This window comes from Numida meleagris, chromosome 24 (assembly GCF_002078875.1).
Source record: "Numida meleagris isolate 19003 breed g44 Domestic line chromosome 24, NumMel1.0, whole genome shotgun sequence".
NCBI lineage: Eukaryota > Metazoa > Chordata > Aves > Galliformes > Numididae > Numida > Numida meleagris.
In genome coordinates, this window is record NC_034432.1 from 1,162,256 (window position 1) to 1,177,651 (window position 15,396).

Sequence of the window (15,396 nt, forward strand, 5' to 3'; positions counted from 1 at the left end):
CTGCCAATATGTCCTAGGGATGATGAGAGCTGTTTCAAGTGTATTGTTTTGTTTGAAAAGCTGCCTCTTTTTTTTTCCTGTTTTTTTTTGTTCTCACTCATCTAGTTCTTAGTCCCTGGATTTAATTGATGTATATATACATTAAATTCCACCAGCTGCTAATGCAGTTTGTCTGATAGATGGTAATAGTGTTGGAAACTGTTCTGCAAGAAGAACATATCATGGAATCGTATCATAGAATCATAGAACCTTTTGGGTTGGGAGGGATCTTTAAGATCATCCAGTTCCAAGCCCCTACTAGAGACAGGGACACCTCCCAATAGACCAGGTTGCTCACAACCCCATCCAGCCTGGCCTGGAATGCTTCCAGGAAGAGGACATTCACAACCTCACTGGGCAACATGTTCCAGTGTCTCACCACCCTCACAGTAAAAAATTTCTTCCTGATATGTAGACTAAATCAATGGCCAGTTTAAAACCTGAATTTGGTTTGTAGGAATATACCTACTCAACTCACGTGAACATTTTTTATGTATTCTCTATAGAGTTCTGGGACTTAGTCTTTAATTTTAAAGCATTTATAATGCTTTAAATGAAGAAAATCCCAGCCCTATTATGCTAAAATATGTTTAACCTTAATTCTGGAATAGGTTCAATTTAATAAAGGGAAAGGAGAAATCATGGAATTCCTCAGATTTCTGAGGTTTAGAGGAAGGGATACATTACATTTCCCTAGGCCAGCTGCTCTGCACGTGGAGGTGTTGAGGGGCAGAAATTCCCTTTTGAGTGCCACTGCTCTCCCTATATCCACGTAACCAAGAGACTGACAAAAGAATACATGAACTTGGATTTTTTTTTTTCTCACACAGAGAATTTTAATGCAATAAGAAAAGAAGTTGACACAGATACAGAAAGATTATAGTTTTGGCACGCTGGAGTCGATGAGTCACTATGCTACACTGTACAGAACATTCTTTTTTGTTGAAGCTGCGTTGCTCGTTCTTAAGGTACTTGTAAATCCAGATCAAAGGAGGCACAGCCGGAATGTTTCTCCATTATGCACTGCTGCAGGACCTTGCTGGAACTACTTAGTGAAAATGCAGTTGACACGGGTTAGTTTTTCCTGATGCAGAAGGTCTTTAACACTGCTGAAGCAACTGGAAGAAGCTTCAGAAGAGCTGCAAGTTGTTCTCACCGCTGCCAAAGGGGTCTAAATGCAGGAGACTATTGAGAGAGCTCATAGCTGAGAAACGCGGGAAGAAGGAGAAAGAAAATAGAAACGCTGAGAGATCCTAGAAAGCAGCCAAGCTCCCCATTGCTGGTAACTTCAGCTGCTGCCACAGGGGCTCAGCACTCCTGAACATGTTGCCAAGATGAGCCGGTTCGGGTTGGGTTTAGCAGTAGCAGCACCCAGAGCTGTAGCTGCGGTACGAGGGGTAGCAGTAGCGGGTGTAGCAGCTGCGGTAGCTGCAGGGGCTGCAGTAGGAGGTATAGCAGGGGCTGCAGTAGGAGGTATAGCAGGGGCTGCAGTAGGAGGTGTACCGGGGGCTGCAGCAGGAGCTGTAGCAAGAGGAGTAGCAGGGGCTGCAGCAGGAGGAGTAGCAGGGGCTGCAGTAGGAGTAGCAGGGCCGGTAGCAGCTGTAGGTGCGGCGGGTGGTCCTCACGGTCCTGTAGCTTGGGGAGCAGCACACGTAGTAGCAGGACATCTTGAGGTGGGGGTGGGAGGTAAACCTGCGAACAGCAAGAGGTGAAGGGGAGGCTCAGCTTGCAGGGAGCAGCAGTGGCTTGGGGGTGTGAGGAGGGGGGATTTGGAGAGGTACTGGGAAAATCTCTCAGTCTTGGGTTGTGCTTTTGGCACCTATTTTTATCCAACCCATTCCTGTATGCCCTCATTAGGTTCAGCCCTGAGACAGTTTCTATTCTATACAAGGTGAACATCTTGTACTTTTGGACTTTGGCTACAGGAGATGCAGCCTGCAGATGCAGACACCCGAACACAGGTGTTTGAGAGCATTGGTGTCTGAGCTCCCAGGATGGGTAGCTGAGGTCAGTCCCTGCTGCAGCTCAGGACACGCACATGTGGGTGTCCTAATGGCTGGCAGCAATCCCACACAGCGTTTTCAGAAGTTTTTAGAAATATTCATGCACAGTGCGCCCTGCTCAGCATTAATGAAGTCACAGAACTGCAGAACTGTTGCAGCTGGAGGCACTTTAGGTCCGTCTGGTCCCACCTCTGCTCCAGCAGAGCCACCCAGAGCAGGGTGCCCAGCACCATGGCCAGGTGGACCTGCTGACAGATTTCCTATGAGCAGGCAATCTCCTTGTTTGCTTTTCATCTCAGCACACAAACTATTCCTTGTTCTGTCTGACACAGGTTTCTGACATCGGTTCACCCGCCCTGTGCCTGCCAGTTCTAGCAAGGATACGAGTAGAGCAATTCACGTGACCTGCCTGCATCCATTACTGCAACATCTTACCATAAAACTGACATTTCTACTTTGCCTAATACACAGTTCTGCCCATTATCCAACATTTCAGCCGGCGCTGATTGTCACCACATCAAAAGAAACGGTAAGAATTTTTCTTCATCTGTTTAAACGGAATAGAGTAGAGCTATTGCTTTTTAGTATATCAAGGTAAAACTCCTTTCAAGGCTGAACATCTCACCAATGATACCCAAATCCCTTTGTCTCACTGTTCACCCATCAATGTCCTCTCTTCCTTTTTTTACTGTAACAGCTTAAAAAAGTACAGGACACAATATTTCTAACGTTGTTACAAATCAGAGCACGTTAGTAACAGACTTATTTCTATGTTAATGGCGTCTCCAAGTGAATGAATGGGGTCTGCACTCACCGAGTTCACCGAGGAGAGTAAGCCAAGAGGAGTGGTGTGAGGAGCTCAGGGTTGGGAGCGCTTTTATACGGTTTCTCGAACCCATGGAAATCAGGATGGTTCCCTGTACGCTTCCATTGCCCGGTAGTCATGGAACAAATATCAGAAGCAGATCACCAGTTCAATTGCTATAATTGTTTTCCTCGACGTTTAGGATAATTTTCAAATTCCTCAGGTAACAAATTGTGATTACAATGTGTGGGATTCTTTCATCTTCCCGCTTTCAAGGACAAATGACTTTCTGGGAATGGACACGGGGGAGGACTGGGAATGAGATGGAACCTACGCAGAGCAGTACCAGCTGCACTGCCCATGGATCTGGGGAACCCATCAATGCATTTTTACCTTATGCCCCTACAAGGGAGGCAGATACTGCACATTGTGAGGTGACTTGAAACACCTGAGGTGGAAAGAGACATCATAGCATGTGCTTAGGGGTGTGCAAGTGGTTTGATTCATTTACGTCACAATTAATGACAGGCGTTCCATTGATTCCTTCAGGTTCTTCTCCTGTCTATAATTTGGCATACGCAGTATGAGAAGAACAGGATCAATTAAATGAGCATCCGAGCAATGTGTTTAAGGCTTACTGTCTTTTTTTTCTTTTTAAGTCTCTTTTCTCTTTGAATTTCTAAGAAATCCTAAGAAAACCTTGCACAAATCCATATCTCATGGTGTATCAGCATTGACTGGGTATCTGACCTTACTGCAGGACGTGGTGGTGCAGAACACAGCTGGGCTTCCTGCTAGCCTTCCATTGGGAATGCAATTGGGAAAACTGGGAGAAGGATCCCTCAGGAGGACCAGGGACATTGGTAGGATGGAGTCTGTCCTTCCCTGCAGGTGGGAAGTGGTTGGAAGTGGCACGAGGAGGCTGTGCTTGCAATCAGGTGCCCAACCAGTCTATGCCTTTGCAATGAGTTGCAGTGGAGCAAAAAGGCTGCTGGAGTGCTGCAGTTCCCCATGGCAATGGGGGTTTTGCTAAGCTGGGAAAGGAGAGAAATCAGACGGGATTTGTGATGGTGTTGCCCTGTGAGATGAGGTGATGTGAACAGATATCTCAGCCCAGGGGGTCTCGTCCCCCTCCTGCTGATTGTTATACAACATCACAGCACCAAGCCAACCAGCAAGAATTAAATAATACAAACACAGCTAAATTAAGGATTTAATGACTGTTTTGGAGGAGCATTGATACCATAAATTTTGGCAAGGCTCAGCATTTCCAGAATGTCTGTTATTATCCTCATTTAATATGCAAATTAGCCATGGCTCACTGCGTTGAAGGTCACCCAAGGAGGTATTTGATGTGAAAAAAAAAAGGCTCTTGTCTTTATGTTGTGCTCTGCCTCCTCCGGGAGGCCAGTGTTGAGTGAAGCAGCAAACAGCATCAGTGAGATTTTCTGTTACATAATATTTACCATTTTGATGTCTAAATATGTTGCTAACATGAGTGCAATAAAACCTGGTTTACGTTCGCATTGTCTGGTGATATTCTGGATGATTTTCTTCGTGGTATGAGCAGGTACAGTGGTGAAATATAGCCTACGTGATTCATTTTCCCATTTCCCTTCTGTATGTATGTTTGTATGTATGTGTGTGTACATATGTAGCAGTTAAGAGCTCTGATTCATGACACCATTGCATGTTTGAGGGTTTTAATCCCCGTAAGTTTTAAATTGCTTTTTGTCATCTTCATTTCTCGGACAACTGACATTTCTGGCGTTATTCCTTCATTCAGAGCATTTTTCCAAGCAGTACGGTAGCATAGTTTATACCAGAACTAACGTATGTAAAGTACCAATGAAAAACACATTCTGCAATTATGAATGTGAAAAACGATGATGCTTTATTACAAGATGGATTTTTCTATGTTTCCTTCAACTCCTATGTCACCACATGTGTAGCTGTTTCCTGTAGTAGGACTACATAGAAATAAGACATGTAATTGTAAATCCATACAGACAGGGTACATCTATATGTATGAGTACACACACAAAAAAACCCAGCACTTTTTGAGATATGTTCCTTATTTTTGTCCCCAGTTTATTCTGACATCTCAAAATGGCTGTACGATATTTACTGAAAAATCTAGTAATTTCATTAAAGAAAACCCACATGATGTCCTTTCATATAGTTTTAAATATTTTTAATTATTTTCTGCACTGAGTACAAAATTTAAACTTGAACATTGGGAACAAGTGGTTTAGTGGGAAGCACTGGTGACAGATAGACAGTTGGGCTGGATGATCTTAGAGGTCTTTTCCAACCTTGGTGATTCTATGATTGTCTGAAAACAAAATGAAAGAAAATCCATTTCCATCGTCTTCACCTTCACCTGGAATACATGAGTCACAGTTACATTAAACAAACCGATACATTCTATTAAAGTTTCGAAACAGATTTATGCACAAAACAGAGGTACTTTCAAATGAAAACCAAATACCTTCACATTTTGAATTTCAGTCCATGACCACGTGGGGGAAACATATCCTAGATTTGCATTTTCAGGCTGATTTGCAGTAAGAGGAGTTGGTAAAGCAGTTCAGCGTGGTGAATGCAGCCAGCTTTTCTCAGAGGGTGACTCGTCTGAAACCATTTTCCTGAAGTACCCCCCATTTCCTGGAGACCACGCAGGGGAATTTCCAACCCGGGACTCACGGACTCGTTTTCCTTCCCGTTCCTCTTTTGCTGTGTGCTCTGCCAAACTCCTGAACAAGCTGTTGGATAAATGTGTGGGTTGTGCCTCAATTCTTCGCTCTGCTGGGATCAGTTGCACCCGGCACGCCATAGGATGAGGCGGGGAACCCTGCAGCTCTACCTTCCCAAACATCCACCCACAGGGGAACACCAGCCAGAGCCCCTAATTCTACCTCCCACAGATTGCCTTGTGCTGCCGGGCTGAACCTTCTGCAGATGGGGAGATCTCCTGTCGGAAATCTCTGGCACGACTCAGCCTCCTTGTGGTTACCAACCGCTCCAGCCTGGGAACCATCCTGGTAGGTTCATCCCTTTGTCATTGAGCTGACCATCACTTTTACCTGCAGCAGCTCTTCTCTTTCCCTGTCATGTGCCCTCCTGTTAATTATGGGGGTGGATGACTTCCCATCGTAGACTCATCTTAGTGTGGGGATTTGCTGCCTTCTTGTCCTCTCATGTAAAATAGTTCTTCCCAGTGGCCTGGGTGGGAAGGATTGTGCCCAACAGGAGTCCTGGCAGGGCAGGGTGCTGGCTCATGGCTTGCTCAAGCAGCACTGGCCATGCAAGGTATTTCTGGTGGAGAAATGGCAATATACAGAGCTTGTTGTGCACTGGGAGCAGGTGATGTGAGCTCCTACATGGTCCTGTATCTACTTTCAGAGTTGCAAAAAGCATAAGGAGTTGGGCATTTTGTGTCTCTCTGGTTACATTTTGGATCCTCAAATGTAGCATAGCTAGGGCTAGATGTAGTCAGCAACTGTTGATATAACTGCCTTAAATCTTTGCATTTCTAAGTTAGGTTTTTTTTGGACAGAAAAAACATTCTGGTGTCTTTTGTGAAAGAGGTTGAGACAAGATGGATAAGAGCTTCAGGACTGCCCTGAAGGAGGCAGAAGTCAGTTTGTCTGATATGTTCTCTGTCACCTTGGACTCCACAGGTGCTTAAACCTGCAGATCTGAAAAGCTAATGGCTCCTTTTGACTAAATCTCAGGTAAATAGTTAATAATGTCAAGCGTAAAAGAAAACCAGCACATTAAAAAAAACACAGAAAGCAGGGCTGTAATGCAAGATCTTTTAATGAGAAGCAGCAGCAATGTATACAGCAGCTATAGAAAAGCAGAAAAGGAGGAAAATCCCAGGATGCATACATTCTTTAAGTGTAGTTTCCACATTTCACAGTGGGTGCTTTGCTTTGGGGCTGAGCTCTGCACCTCCTGGCACAAAGCTCTGCACCCAGACATACAGCATGAGCACCATGAAAGGCTACGAAGGAAAAGCTGACCCTAAAGCAGGTTATTTGATATTGCTGAAGACGTTGGAGAGAGGTAAAAGCGCTCTAGTGCTATTCCTGACCGCAGGCACTGTCTCAGGAGCTCATCGTGGGTCAAATTCTCACCGGAGCCATGCGTTGCTGTTCCCCTTTAGCAGGAGTAGCAGGGGTAGCAGCTGCCGAAGCTGTACCTGCGGGTGTAGCGCGTGGAGCAGGGGGAGTAGCAGCGGGAGCTGTAGGAGGGGTAGCAGTCACGGTAGCCGCTCAGCCCCCAGGAGCCGCGGTAGCCACAGGGGCTCCCGCAGTCGTAGGTGCGGTAACTGCAGGGGCTGCCGCAGTCGTAGGTGCGGTAGCTGTACACGGTGCCGTAGCTGCACGGGGAGTAGCAGGAATCATCCCACTGGTTCTGGTAGTAGAAAGTCATCTTGGTGCGGTGGAGGGAGGCGAGCCTGAAGCAGCTGAAGGGAAGAAGAGTTTGGGGTCTCTGAGATTACTCAGTAATGTTTTTTTTGTTTGTTTTCTATTAGCAAACCCCTTGGAAGTGTGGGAAAAAGGAAAGCAGAGAAAGAGGAGCACAAGAACCGATGAAATATCTGTACTCAAGGCTGTGCCCTGGCTTCCTCTTGCCCAGCTCACCGCCTTGTGTGTATGTTCCTTCTTTTCCTCCGTAAAAACACTTCATATTGCTTTTCCAGTTGCCATTGCTAGCAAGCAGCAGTCCAATTTAAAACAGTGCTGTAAAGAGCACGGTGGGAGGACTAGGTGCTCTGTGAGGTTTCATCTCTTTTCACCCATGCAAGTGTCTGATCTTTCCATGAAGCACAGAAGGGAACAGACATCAGTTCAGGAACAAACTCAGCCACTGGTGAGTACACATCAGGGAGGGAATTCTCCCCTTGTGCACACTGGCAGCACTCAGCTGCAAACAGCAGTTAGTTCATTTGGACTCCTTAATTATTCCTTGAATATATACCGACATTTTGTCCGAAAGAATCGCAATAACATTATGCCATCCCACTGCAAAATAAAGACACCCAAGACGCTTCCATATAGCATATAGAAAAGGAAATTTCTGACAGTGCGTTGCTGGAGGTGGCCATTTCTAAGCTTATGCCGCTGTCCTGATGCCCCATTTTTAACAACAAGAATTGCACGTGCATGGCTGTGAAATCACAGCCTTTTCTTTTAAAGTCCAACTGCTCTCTTCACAAAAATAGAGCAAAAAGACAGCGTCTACACAGCAATAAAAGCACTGCATTAAGTCCCACTTACCGAGAGCTCAGCGAGAACGTAAGCCAGGAGGTGCGAGTAGAGAGCCCCAAAGTTCTCCCCCTTATATATATGTATCCAACCAAACCTACTGTGCTTTAAAGTCACATTCATCACAAAACAAATTTTCTTGTGCGCGTCACCCTCAGTTGATGTAATTGTTTTTCTTGGTTTGTGATTATTAGTCAGTTCTTGGCTTCCCAAAGCATGACATTGCATTGCTGTTTTCTTTCATGTTCAGACTTCCTAGGACAATTATGTTTGTGGAATTGGTGTGGTGAAATCTGAGCTATAACAGGAAGGGGAAGGAAGGATATGGAGTGCATAATTGATTGACATTAATAACCCCAGTTTTGGAGGAATGGACAAATTTCAGTAAACGAAGTTTGCAACGACTCTGGATTTATTTGAGAAGAAAGAACATCAATTTCATTTTCTTCAGAAATAAAAGCCCATGGAAAGCATTTATTTTTCTTTACTTTTGTTTCAAAAACACAAGTTTAGGCGAGAATATTAGCATTATTTTTATTCTTTGTTCGCTCGAGTTACTTCTCAAAAAGAGAAGTACAAGAAAGGTGTTTGGAATAGTGGAAATATCTGGTGTTACCTCGCTGCAATCAGATATTCACAAATGTGTTAACTGTGCATTGTGACCCGCCACAAGAAGATTATTCTGTTGGAAATCCGATTTGCTTGCTGTTCTCCTTCAGTTACAATTAACAAACTTGAACAGCCACCTTATAAGACTAAACAGAATGAGACTGGGGAAACTGGGGTAAACATAAGGTGGGAGAGCAGTGGAAATGCTTTTGAAGAATATAAATGGCTGGAGATGAGACTTCTGGGGAAGAGTAAAAAGAAGGCACGTAGCAATCAATAATAAATCTAAAGGCTTTCAAGCAGAGATATCGACATTTGAAATTTCCCAGCTCAGAAATAAGCTCACACTCAGCCTTCTGCACAGCTCGCCCAAGCAAGGTATGTTTACTTGGATTCCAAATATCTGCTTCGTTATTTTTTACGCCCAACCAGAAAAATAAACCAGAACGTATCTCTGTAGTAACAGCACTTTTCCGGAGAAGCCCTGGCGATACTGAAGATTGCTTAATGTGGCATCTTTATTTTGTTGTCAAGGTGTTTAGCTTCATGCTGCTAATGACAGTAAATAGTGCTGAGTGCTGTGAGCGCAACATGTCTTGGTGACCAGCAACATCCTGGCCTTTCCCTGTGACCTTCACCTCCAAACACGACTGTTTACGCGCACCTGGAGGAAGGATAATGACAGGCGTGACAAATGTTCTGGGCCTTTCTCTAAATTTTGAATATCAAAGCCTTCATTAATACTCATTAACATTTCCGTGTACAAAGAGATTTGTTATTTAAATATTAATGCCATGTAACTGGAGAACGCCCCAATATTATGTAACACAGTTTCTAAAAACGTAGATTGGGATATCCAGTTCCATGCTTCATTGCAGTTGCAATTCATAGCTTCGGAATTGGGTCTCTGAAATATTTTTTTCCTAAAAATACGTCACGCGCATACTGTTCTAAAGTTTATAGGCCAATTTTCCAGCTGAATCAATCAGCACAGCAATATCCTGTTGTGTGCTGGAGTCATAGAATCATAGAATTGCTCAGGTTGGAAAAGACCTTCAAGATCATCAAGTCCAACCTCAACCTAACCATGCTACCTGGACACTAATGACCCACCGCTAAATCATGTCCCTGATCTCCACATCCTGACTGTTTTTAAACACATTCAGGAATGGAGACTCAACCACGTCCCTGGGAAGCCGGTTCCAAAAGGTCACAGAGAGGGTCTCTCCCCTTTGCTAGTCACAGGAAATGTTGGAAGGGTTTGGTATGAATGCACAGCTCCACATGTGATTAAAGTTATGAAATACCTCAAACTGAAGGATTACCTCTTCCGCAGGAACTTCGGAAAAAAACGCATAGAAAAGTGCATGGGCTAAAATGCAGTTTATTTTGGAAGCAGGGCATCCAAAAATAGGATATTTGGCAACCAGGATGTCTTAGCATATCTTTCAGTTTATTGCTGTGCTAAACAAGTGAACATAGCGTGATGATACCAAGACTTAATTGTTGCAGTTTTGAGATGAAAGCAACTGTGAGGGTGTAGCCTGCGTACCACAGCACCGGCCCAATAATCAGAAACCTTGGGAAGAACTGGTATATCAGTGAGAGGAGTCATGCGGGAAGCAAAATGCGTTCGGTAATTGGAGCCAACCCGAGGCACGGCCACGCGCTGGGCGGGACTGCTGCTCTATAAAAGCCCACACTGCTGACAGCTCTGCATTCGCTTCTCCTGCCTTAGCTCCTTGCAGAAGTGGGTAAGTCGGAATGGATTTAGGAAAGCTAGTAGGAAATGGAGAGAGGCTTTTAATGCTTTTTCTCTCCCCTCTTTTCCTCCTCTCCCTTCTCGTCACTGAGCTGCAGGTGCTATAGATTAAAGCACTGGGATTTAGGATTGTGATTTGATGAGTTTTATTTATACATAAGATATTCTTTCTTCCCTGTGCTTTCAGGAATATTTTAGTGTTTTAACCCTGTACATAGCTCTCTCTCCCCCTTAGTCTTTATGTACAGCTATGAAGGACGATCCTGTTTATCCCCTGATAGTTCCCATTTGATGCAGGCAGCAGTGGATCTGGGTGGGAGAGCTCAGAAAGCTGTGCGGGATGGAGTGCTATGGGGAAGGCAGCATTAAAATTCAGGACTGAACAATAGACAAGCAAGGAGAAGGATTTTCAGGCAGCACGCCTGGGTTTGTCGCCTTTCTCTCCCCCACTGCGTGTTTGCAGCATTCAGTTGAGATTCTGTTAGGAGCATCGCCTTACAGGCTTTGTCTTTCCTGCTGCTTCAGGCTCACCTCCCTCCACAGCACCAAGATGACTTTCTACTACCAGAACCAGTGGGATGATTCCTGCTACTCCCCGTGCAGCTACGGCACCGTGTACAGCTACCGCACCTACGACTGCGGCAGCCCCTGCAGTTACCGCACCTACGACTGCGGGAGCCCCTGTGGCTACCGCGGCTCCTGGGGGCTGAGCGGCTACCGTGACTGCTACCCCTCCTACAGCTCCCGCTGCTACTCCCCCTGCTCCACGCGCTACACCCGCAGGTACAGCTTCGGCAGCTGCTACCCCTGCTACCCCTGCTAAACACCAAAGGATATAATGAGAAATGAGGACTGGGAATTGATGACTGGATCCATGGATTGTGCTATGGAGATGGCTTGCAGAAGCTCCGAGTCCTGAACAGCAATGCAAAGCAGTTTTGGGGAGCTCAGTGTTTCTGTAAAACTTCTTCAATGTTCTTCCCAAATTTTGTTTTGTCTTCTTCCTTCCATGCTGTCTCCTTTACTCTGTGGGGATCTGGTAGTGTAAGGGAAGCAGGGCGTGACGCAAGTGTGAACAACTCATTTATAACTCTTTTATTAACGAAATCTGGAGTGCTGTGCCCTAGTCTTCCTCTAGATGTGCTTCTCACTTCACTGCTTTTGAAGCCATACCAAAGAGAAAGCGAAAAAAGTCTGATCTGATTTGACTCACTGAACTCAACAGAGTGGAACAGTTTGAAAATGATTGTCAATGGCACCAACAAAACTAGGCGATTTTCACCATAAGTTTATCTCTGTATGCATTCCTTCTGCTTCTACCTTCTGTATCATGTTGGACTGCGATCATGAGCTTTATTCTTATTAAAATGTCATAGCATTATAACACCTCATTGTTTTTCATTTTCTGACTTGCATGTATGCAGAGTTTTGTTTCCAGCTCAATATATTTTGATAAGTTTTCCTGAGATATATTGAGCCCTGTGGCTTCTATGTAGCTTTTCACATGAGCAAACATTTGCAGACTAATAACCCAGTAGTACCTCGTAAGTGTCCCATTGTGGAATTTCCTAGGTACAATTTGGGAATATCCCTTTCAGTTTTCCTTAGCATCACAGTACATGCACAGGCATTGGAAGTAACACTACCAGCACCACATCTCAGTGGTTTACAAATGCACAGACTGCCTGCAAACCCATTTTGACTGGTGGATAAGCCAGGAATTAGAAAGAAAATCCCTTTTTCTCAGCTGATTTTGTGCTGGCAGTGTCTGAACCACTTTCTGGGTTTAGAGACCTGATTTGTTACAGAGCAGTGAATTGCACGCTTTCCGTTCACCTTATTAAGCACTCATAAAGACAAGTGTTTGCAAGTGCTCCTGTGAGGCGCCATTTGAATGACAATGAATTGGCACAAAGTTCCCAGGCTGCACCATCACAAAGATGTTATTAAGGCGAGATCTCCTGACGCAAGCCCCAAATGACTATTATTCATGGCAGAAGTACCTAACTGGCAACAGCAGTAACCTCTTAATAGTACGATGCTGTAACAGCCTGGGCTGGGAATAGCAGGCAAAGTGCTTTGAAATCCCTATTAAACCCTCAGACCTTTATTGTGAATGTAATTGTCCTTCTTTGAAGGCACACACAGGCACTTCGATGACAGTAGAAAAAGAGGAATGGATCTCAATTGTGCTATGGTAAACCCATGCACATGATTATGAACGTCATTGAACACCTTCACAAGAAGAGCTGAGGGTTATGCTTTCTTCACAGTTCAGACTGCAGCTTCCTATGGCTTCTGAGGAGCTTATTTCTGGGAAGGCACTGACTGTGGTGCTTGGCACATTTGCTTCTGGAGCGTGGTACAGATTGCTCCTCGATGAGTATCTTGTCATTGAGGTAGATCAGTTTAGCACTAGCTGGTCATAATTCCAATTTTTAAGTATCTAAAACTACAAAATAAAATCTGGAGAGTTACTGATATGACACAAAATAAAATCTGCCAAGTCCTGATTGTCTTAAAGTGAAGAAGTAAGAGACAGTGCAAGCTTAAAATAATCACCATTACGGAATCTTTGTTGTTCTACAGGGCTTAACAGGGGAAATGGTTAAAAAATGGTTGAAGATTCCTCAAAAGCAACGCACTTACCTCTTTCTTTAGCTCAGGGAAGTCTTAAGGTAGGGCTAGAAAGAAATCCAGCTTTCTAGGATGGAAAGACAAAGCCAATAATTGTAGGGTCTATCCTGGTTGTGTCTGTAGAAAGCCACATTTTAATGAAAAATTTGAAGTCTATAAAGCCCCATTCCAAACAAACCATACACTGAAATGTCTCAATATGTGTGTCTGAAGTGACTCTTATTTAATAATGAAGCACCTAATGAGAGAAGTAAGCGTTTAATACAGTAATAACACACCCTAAAAAATGAAACGAATGAGAAATGCTTTGAACTTCTCAGACTACGTAGCATGAAGAAATCCGGGGATATTGCACATTTCTGGTTGACAAAATGATCTCTAAATAACAAGCACATTCACTGATATTTTTTGTTCAAAGCCTCTCATGATATTAATGAGGTAATAACTTCTTAGCATCTATGTGCTACAACTCACGGGTGAAAAAACAAGGTGTTGAACCTTCACAAACAGCGTTCTAATCTCTAATAATGTCACTTGAGTTTCATGACCAAAAACATTTGAGCCAATGTGGAACATCAGAAGAGCAAATACAGACAAATCAACCAAAAGCCAAGTTTTTGATGCAATATGGATTCTTTAATGCAAATGGAGAAGGCAGTAGACAGTGACACAGAAAACAGCACAACACAGAAAAAATGAATTGCAGTCGTGCAAACCACAAGGCTGCAGTGAGTCTCAACCCAGGGCCTCAGCCCAGAGATGCCCCTTCTTAGTGTCGTTCAAGAGGCTCAGAGCTGGTCAGAGCAGGGAGAGCCTCACCCAAGGATGAGCACTGCTCCACTGTATGCAGAAGGAGGGGAACTCCCGGAGGCACTGCTGGAAACCCTGAGCCCTCACCTGCAGGTTTGAAAGGCCATACTGTGAAAAAAGCAAGGAGCAGTAATTTAAAGTAGCTGATCTAGCACAGCTGAAAGAGGGACAGAAAGTTCTGTTCTGCATCTGGCAGTAGAAGACAAGAAGAAGTACTCATGAAGACTCAACAGATGCAGCACTGTACTCTGTGGATACTTGGGATTTAACAGGGCCCACAGCTACCGCTGAGGTACCTGAAGCCTCGGCCCCAGCCACCGTATCCGCAGCTGCCAAAGCCTCCATAGCCGCCAAGGCCATAATACCCTCCATAGCCTCCCAGGCCATAGCCCCCAAGGCCATAATAGCCACCATAGCCTCCCAGGCCATAGCCCCCAAGGCCATAATAGCCTCCGTAGCCTCCCAGGCCTCCAAAGCCACCAAAGCCAGCACCGCGGCCAAAGGTGCCACCCAAGCCTGCTCCAACGGCGGGGACTCCTGCTGAGCCGACCACGGCACTCTGCGGGAAGGAGCTGAGGATGGGCCCAGGCAAGGTGACCACGGTGGCCGGGGGCTGGATCAGCACGGTGGAGTCGGGGCACTGCCGCACACAGGGCTCATTGCAGCTGTCAGCCAGCGGGGCCGGGGTGGACACCCCACACACAGGGGCACACACGCTGGAGCAGGACATCTTCCACGCAAGCAAGGAGTCCTGCAAAAGGTACCCTCAGTGAGGAAAGGCTCTGAGATAGCTGTGTGAAGAGAGGCTGGGAGAGAGCCCCAAGAAGCCTCCGAGAACTGCACTTACCCAGGAGATGAGGGGAGTCAAGTGGAGGAAGCTGGATAGAGGACTGCAAAGCCCTCAGCTCTTTTATACCTGCACCAGGCAGCCTGGGGCATAGATGGGAGGGCGGTGGTGGCAGAAGCCCCAGATAATGGTGAAACCAAGCCGACACGCTTCATGACACAGAAGGAGAGATGCGGAGCAATTATGTCCCTTCCCATCAGGAGCACTGAGGCATAAAAGTGCCTTGGAGAACAGGAAGGGGGTGAGAAAGTCACATGGCAATACACAATTACTTCAAAGACAAGGTGGTGCTTTTGCTGACGTGTTTTGACAAAGAACACTCAATGCGTTCCTAGTCGTGGAATCAAAGAATTGCTCAGGTTGGAAAAGACCTTCAGCACCATCAAGTCCAACCTCAACCTAACCATATTACTCTAACAACCCACCGCTAGATCAAGTCCCTGAGCACCGCATCTAGACGGTTTTTAAACACATTCAGGGATAGTAACTCAGCCACCTCCCTGGGGACCCTGTTTCAGTGCTTAACAACCCTTTCTGTAAAGAAGTTTCACACACAAAGACATCAGAGCTGCAGATGAATCCCTGGCTGGCAAGTCAGAAATGCCCCA

The 15,396-nt window shown here is 45.3% G+C and overlaps 2 protein-coding genes across 2 annotated transcripts in view; one reads left to right on the top strand and one right to left on the bottom strand.

Moving 5' to 3' along the window:
- Window positions 1-15,396, top strand: part of LOC110388003 (feather keratin 2-like) — a 906,242-nt gene that overhangs the window by 856,703 nt on the left and 34,143 nt on the right. The gene's annotated exons all lie outside the window — the stretch shown is intronic.
- Window positions 14,207-14,671, bottom strand: LOC110387984 (claw keratin-like). The gene has a single exon (XM_021376765.1). It carries the CDS (start codon window positions 14,669-14,671, stop codon window positions 14,207-14,209), a length of 465 nt encoding a protein of 154 aa, XP_021232440.1.

What these genes read in the sequence shown, in the direction of transcription:
- LOC110387984 (XM_021376765.1), bottom strand. Translation starts at nt 14,671, where the DNA reads ATGTCCTGCTCCAGCGTGTGTGCCCCTGTGTGTGGGGTGTCCACCCCG.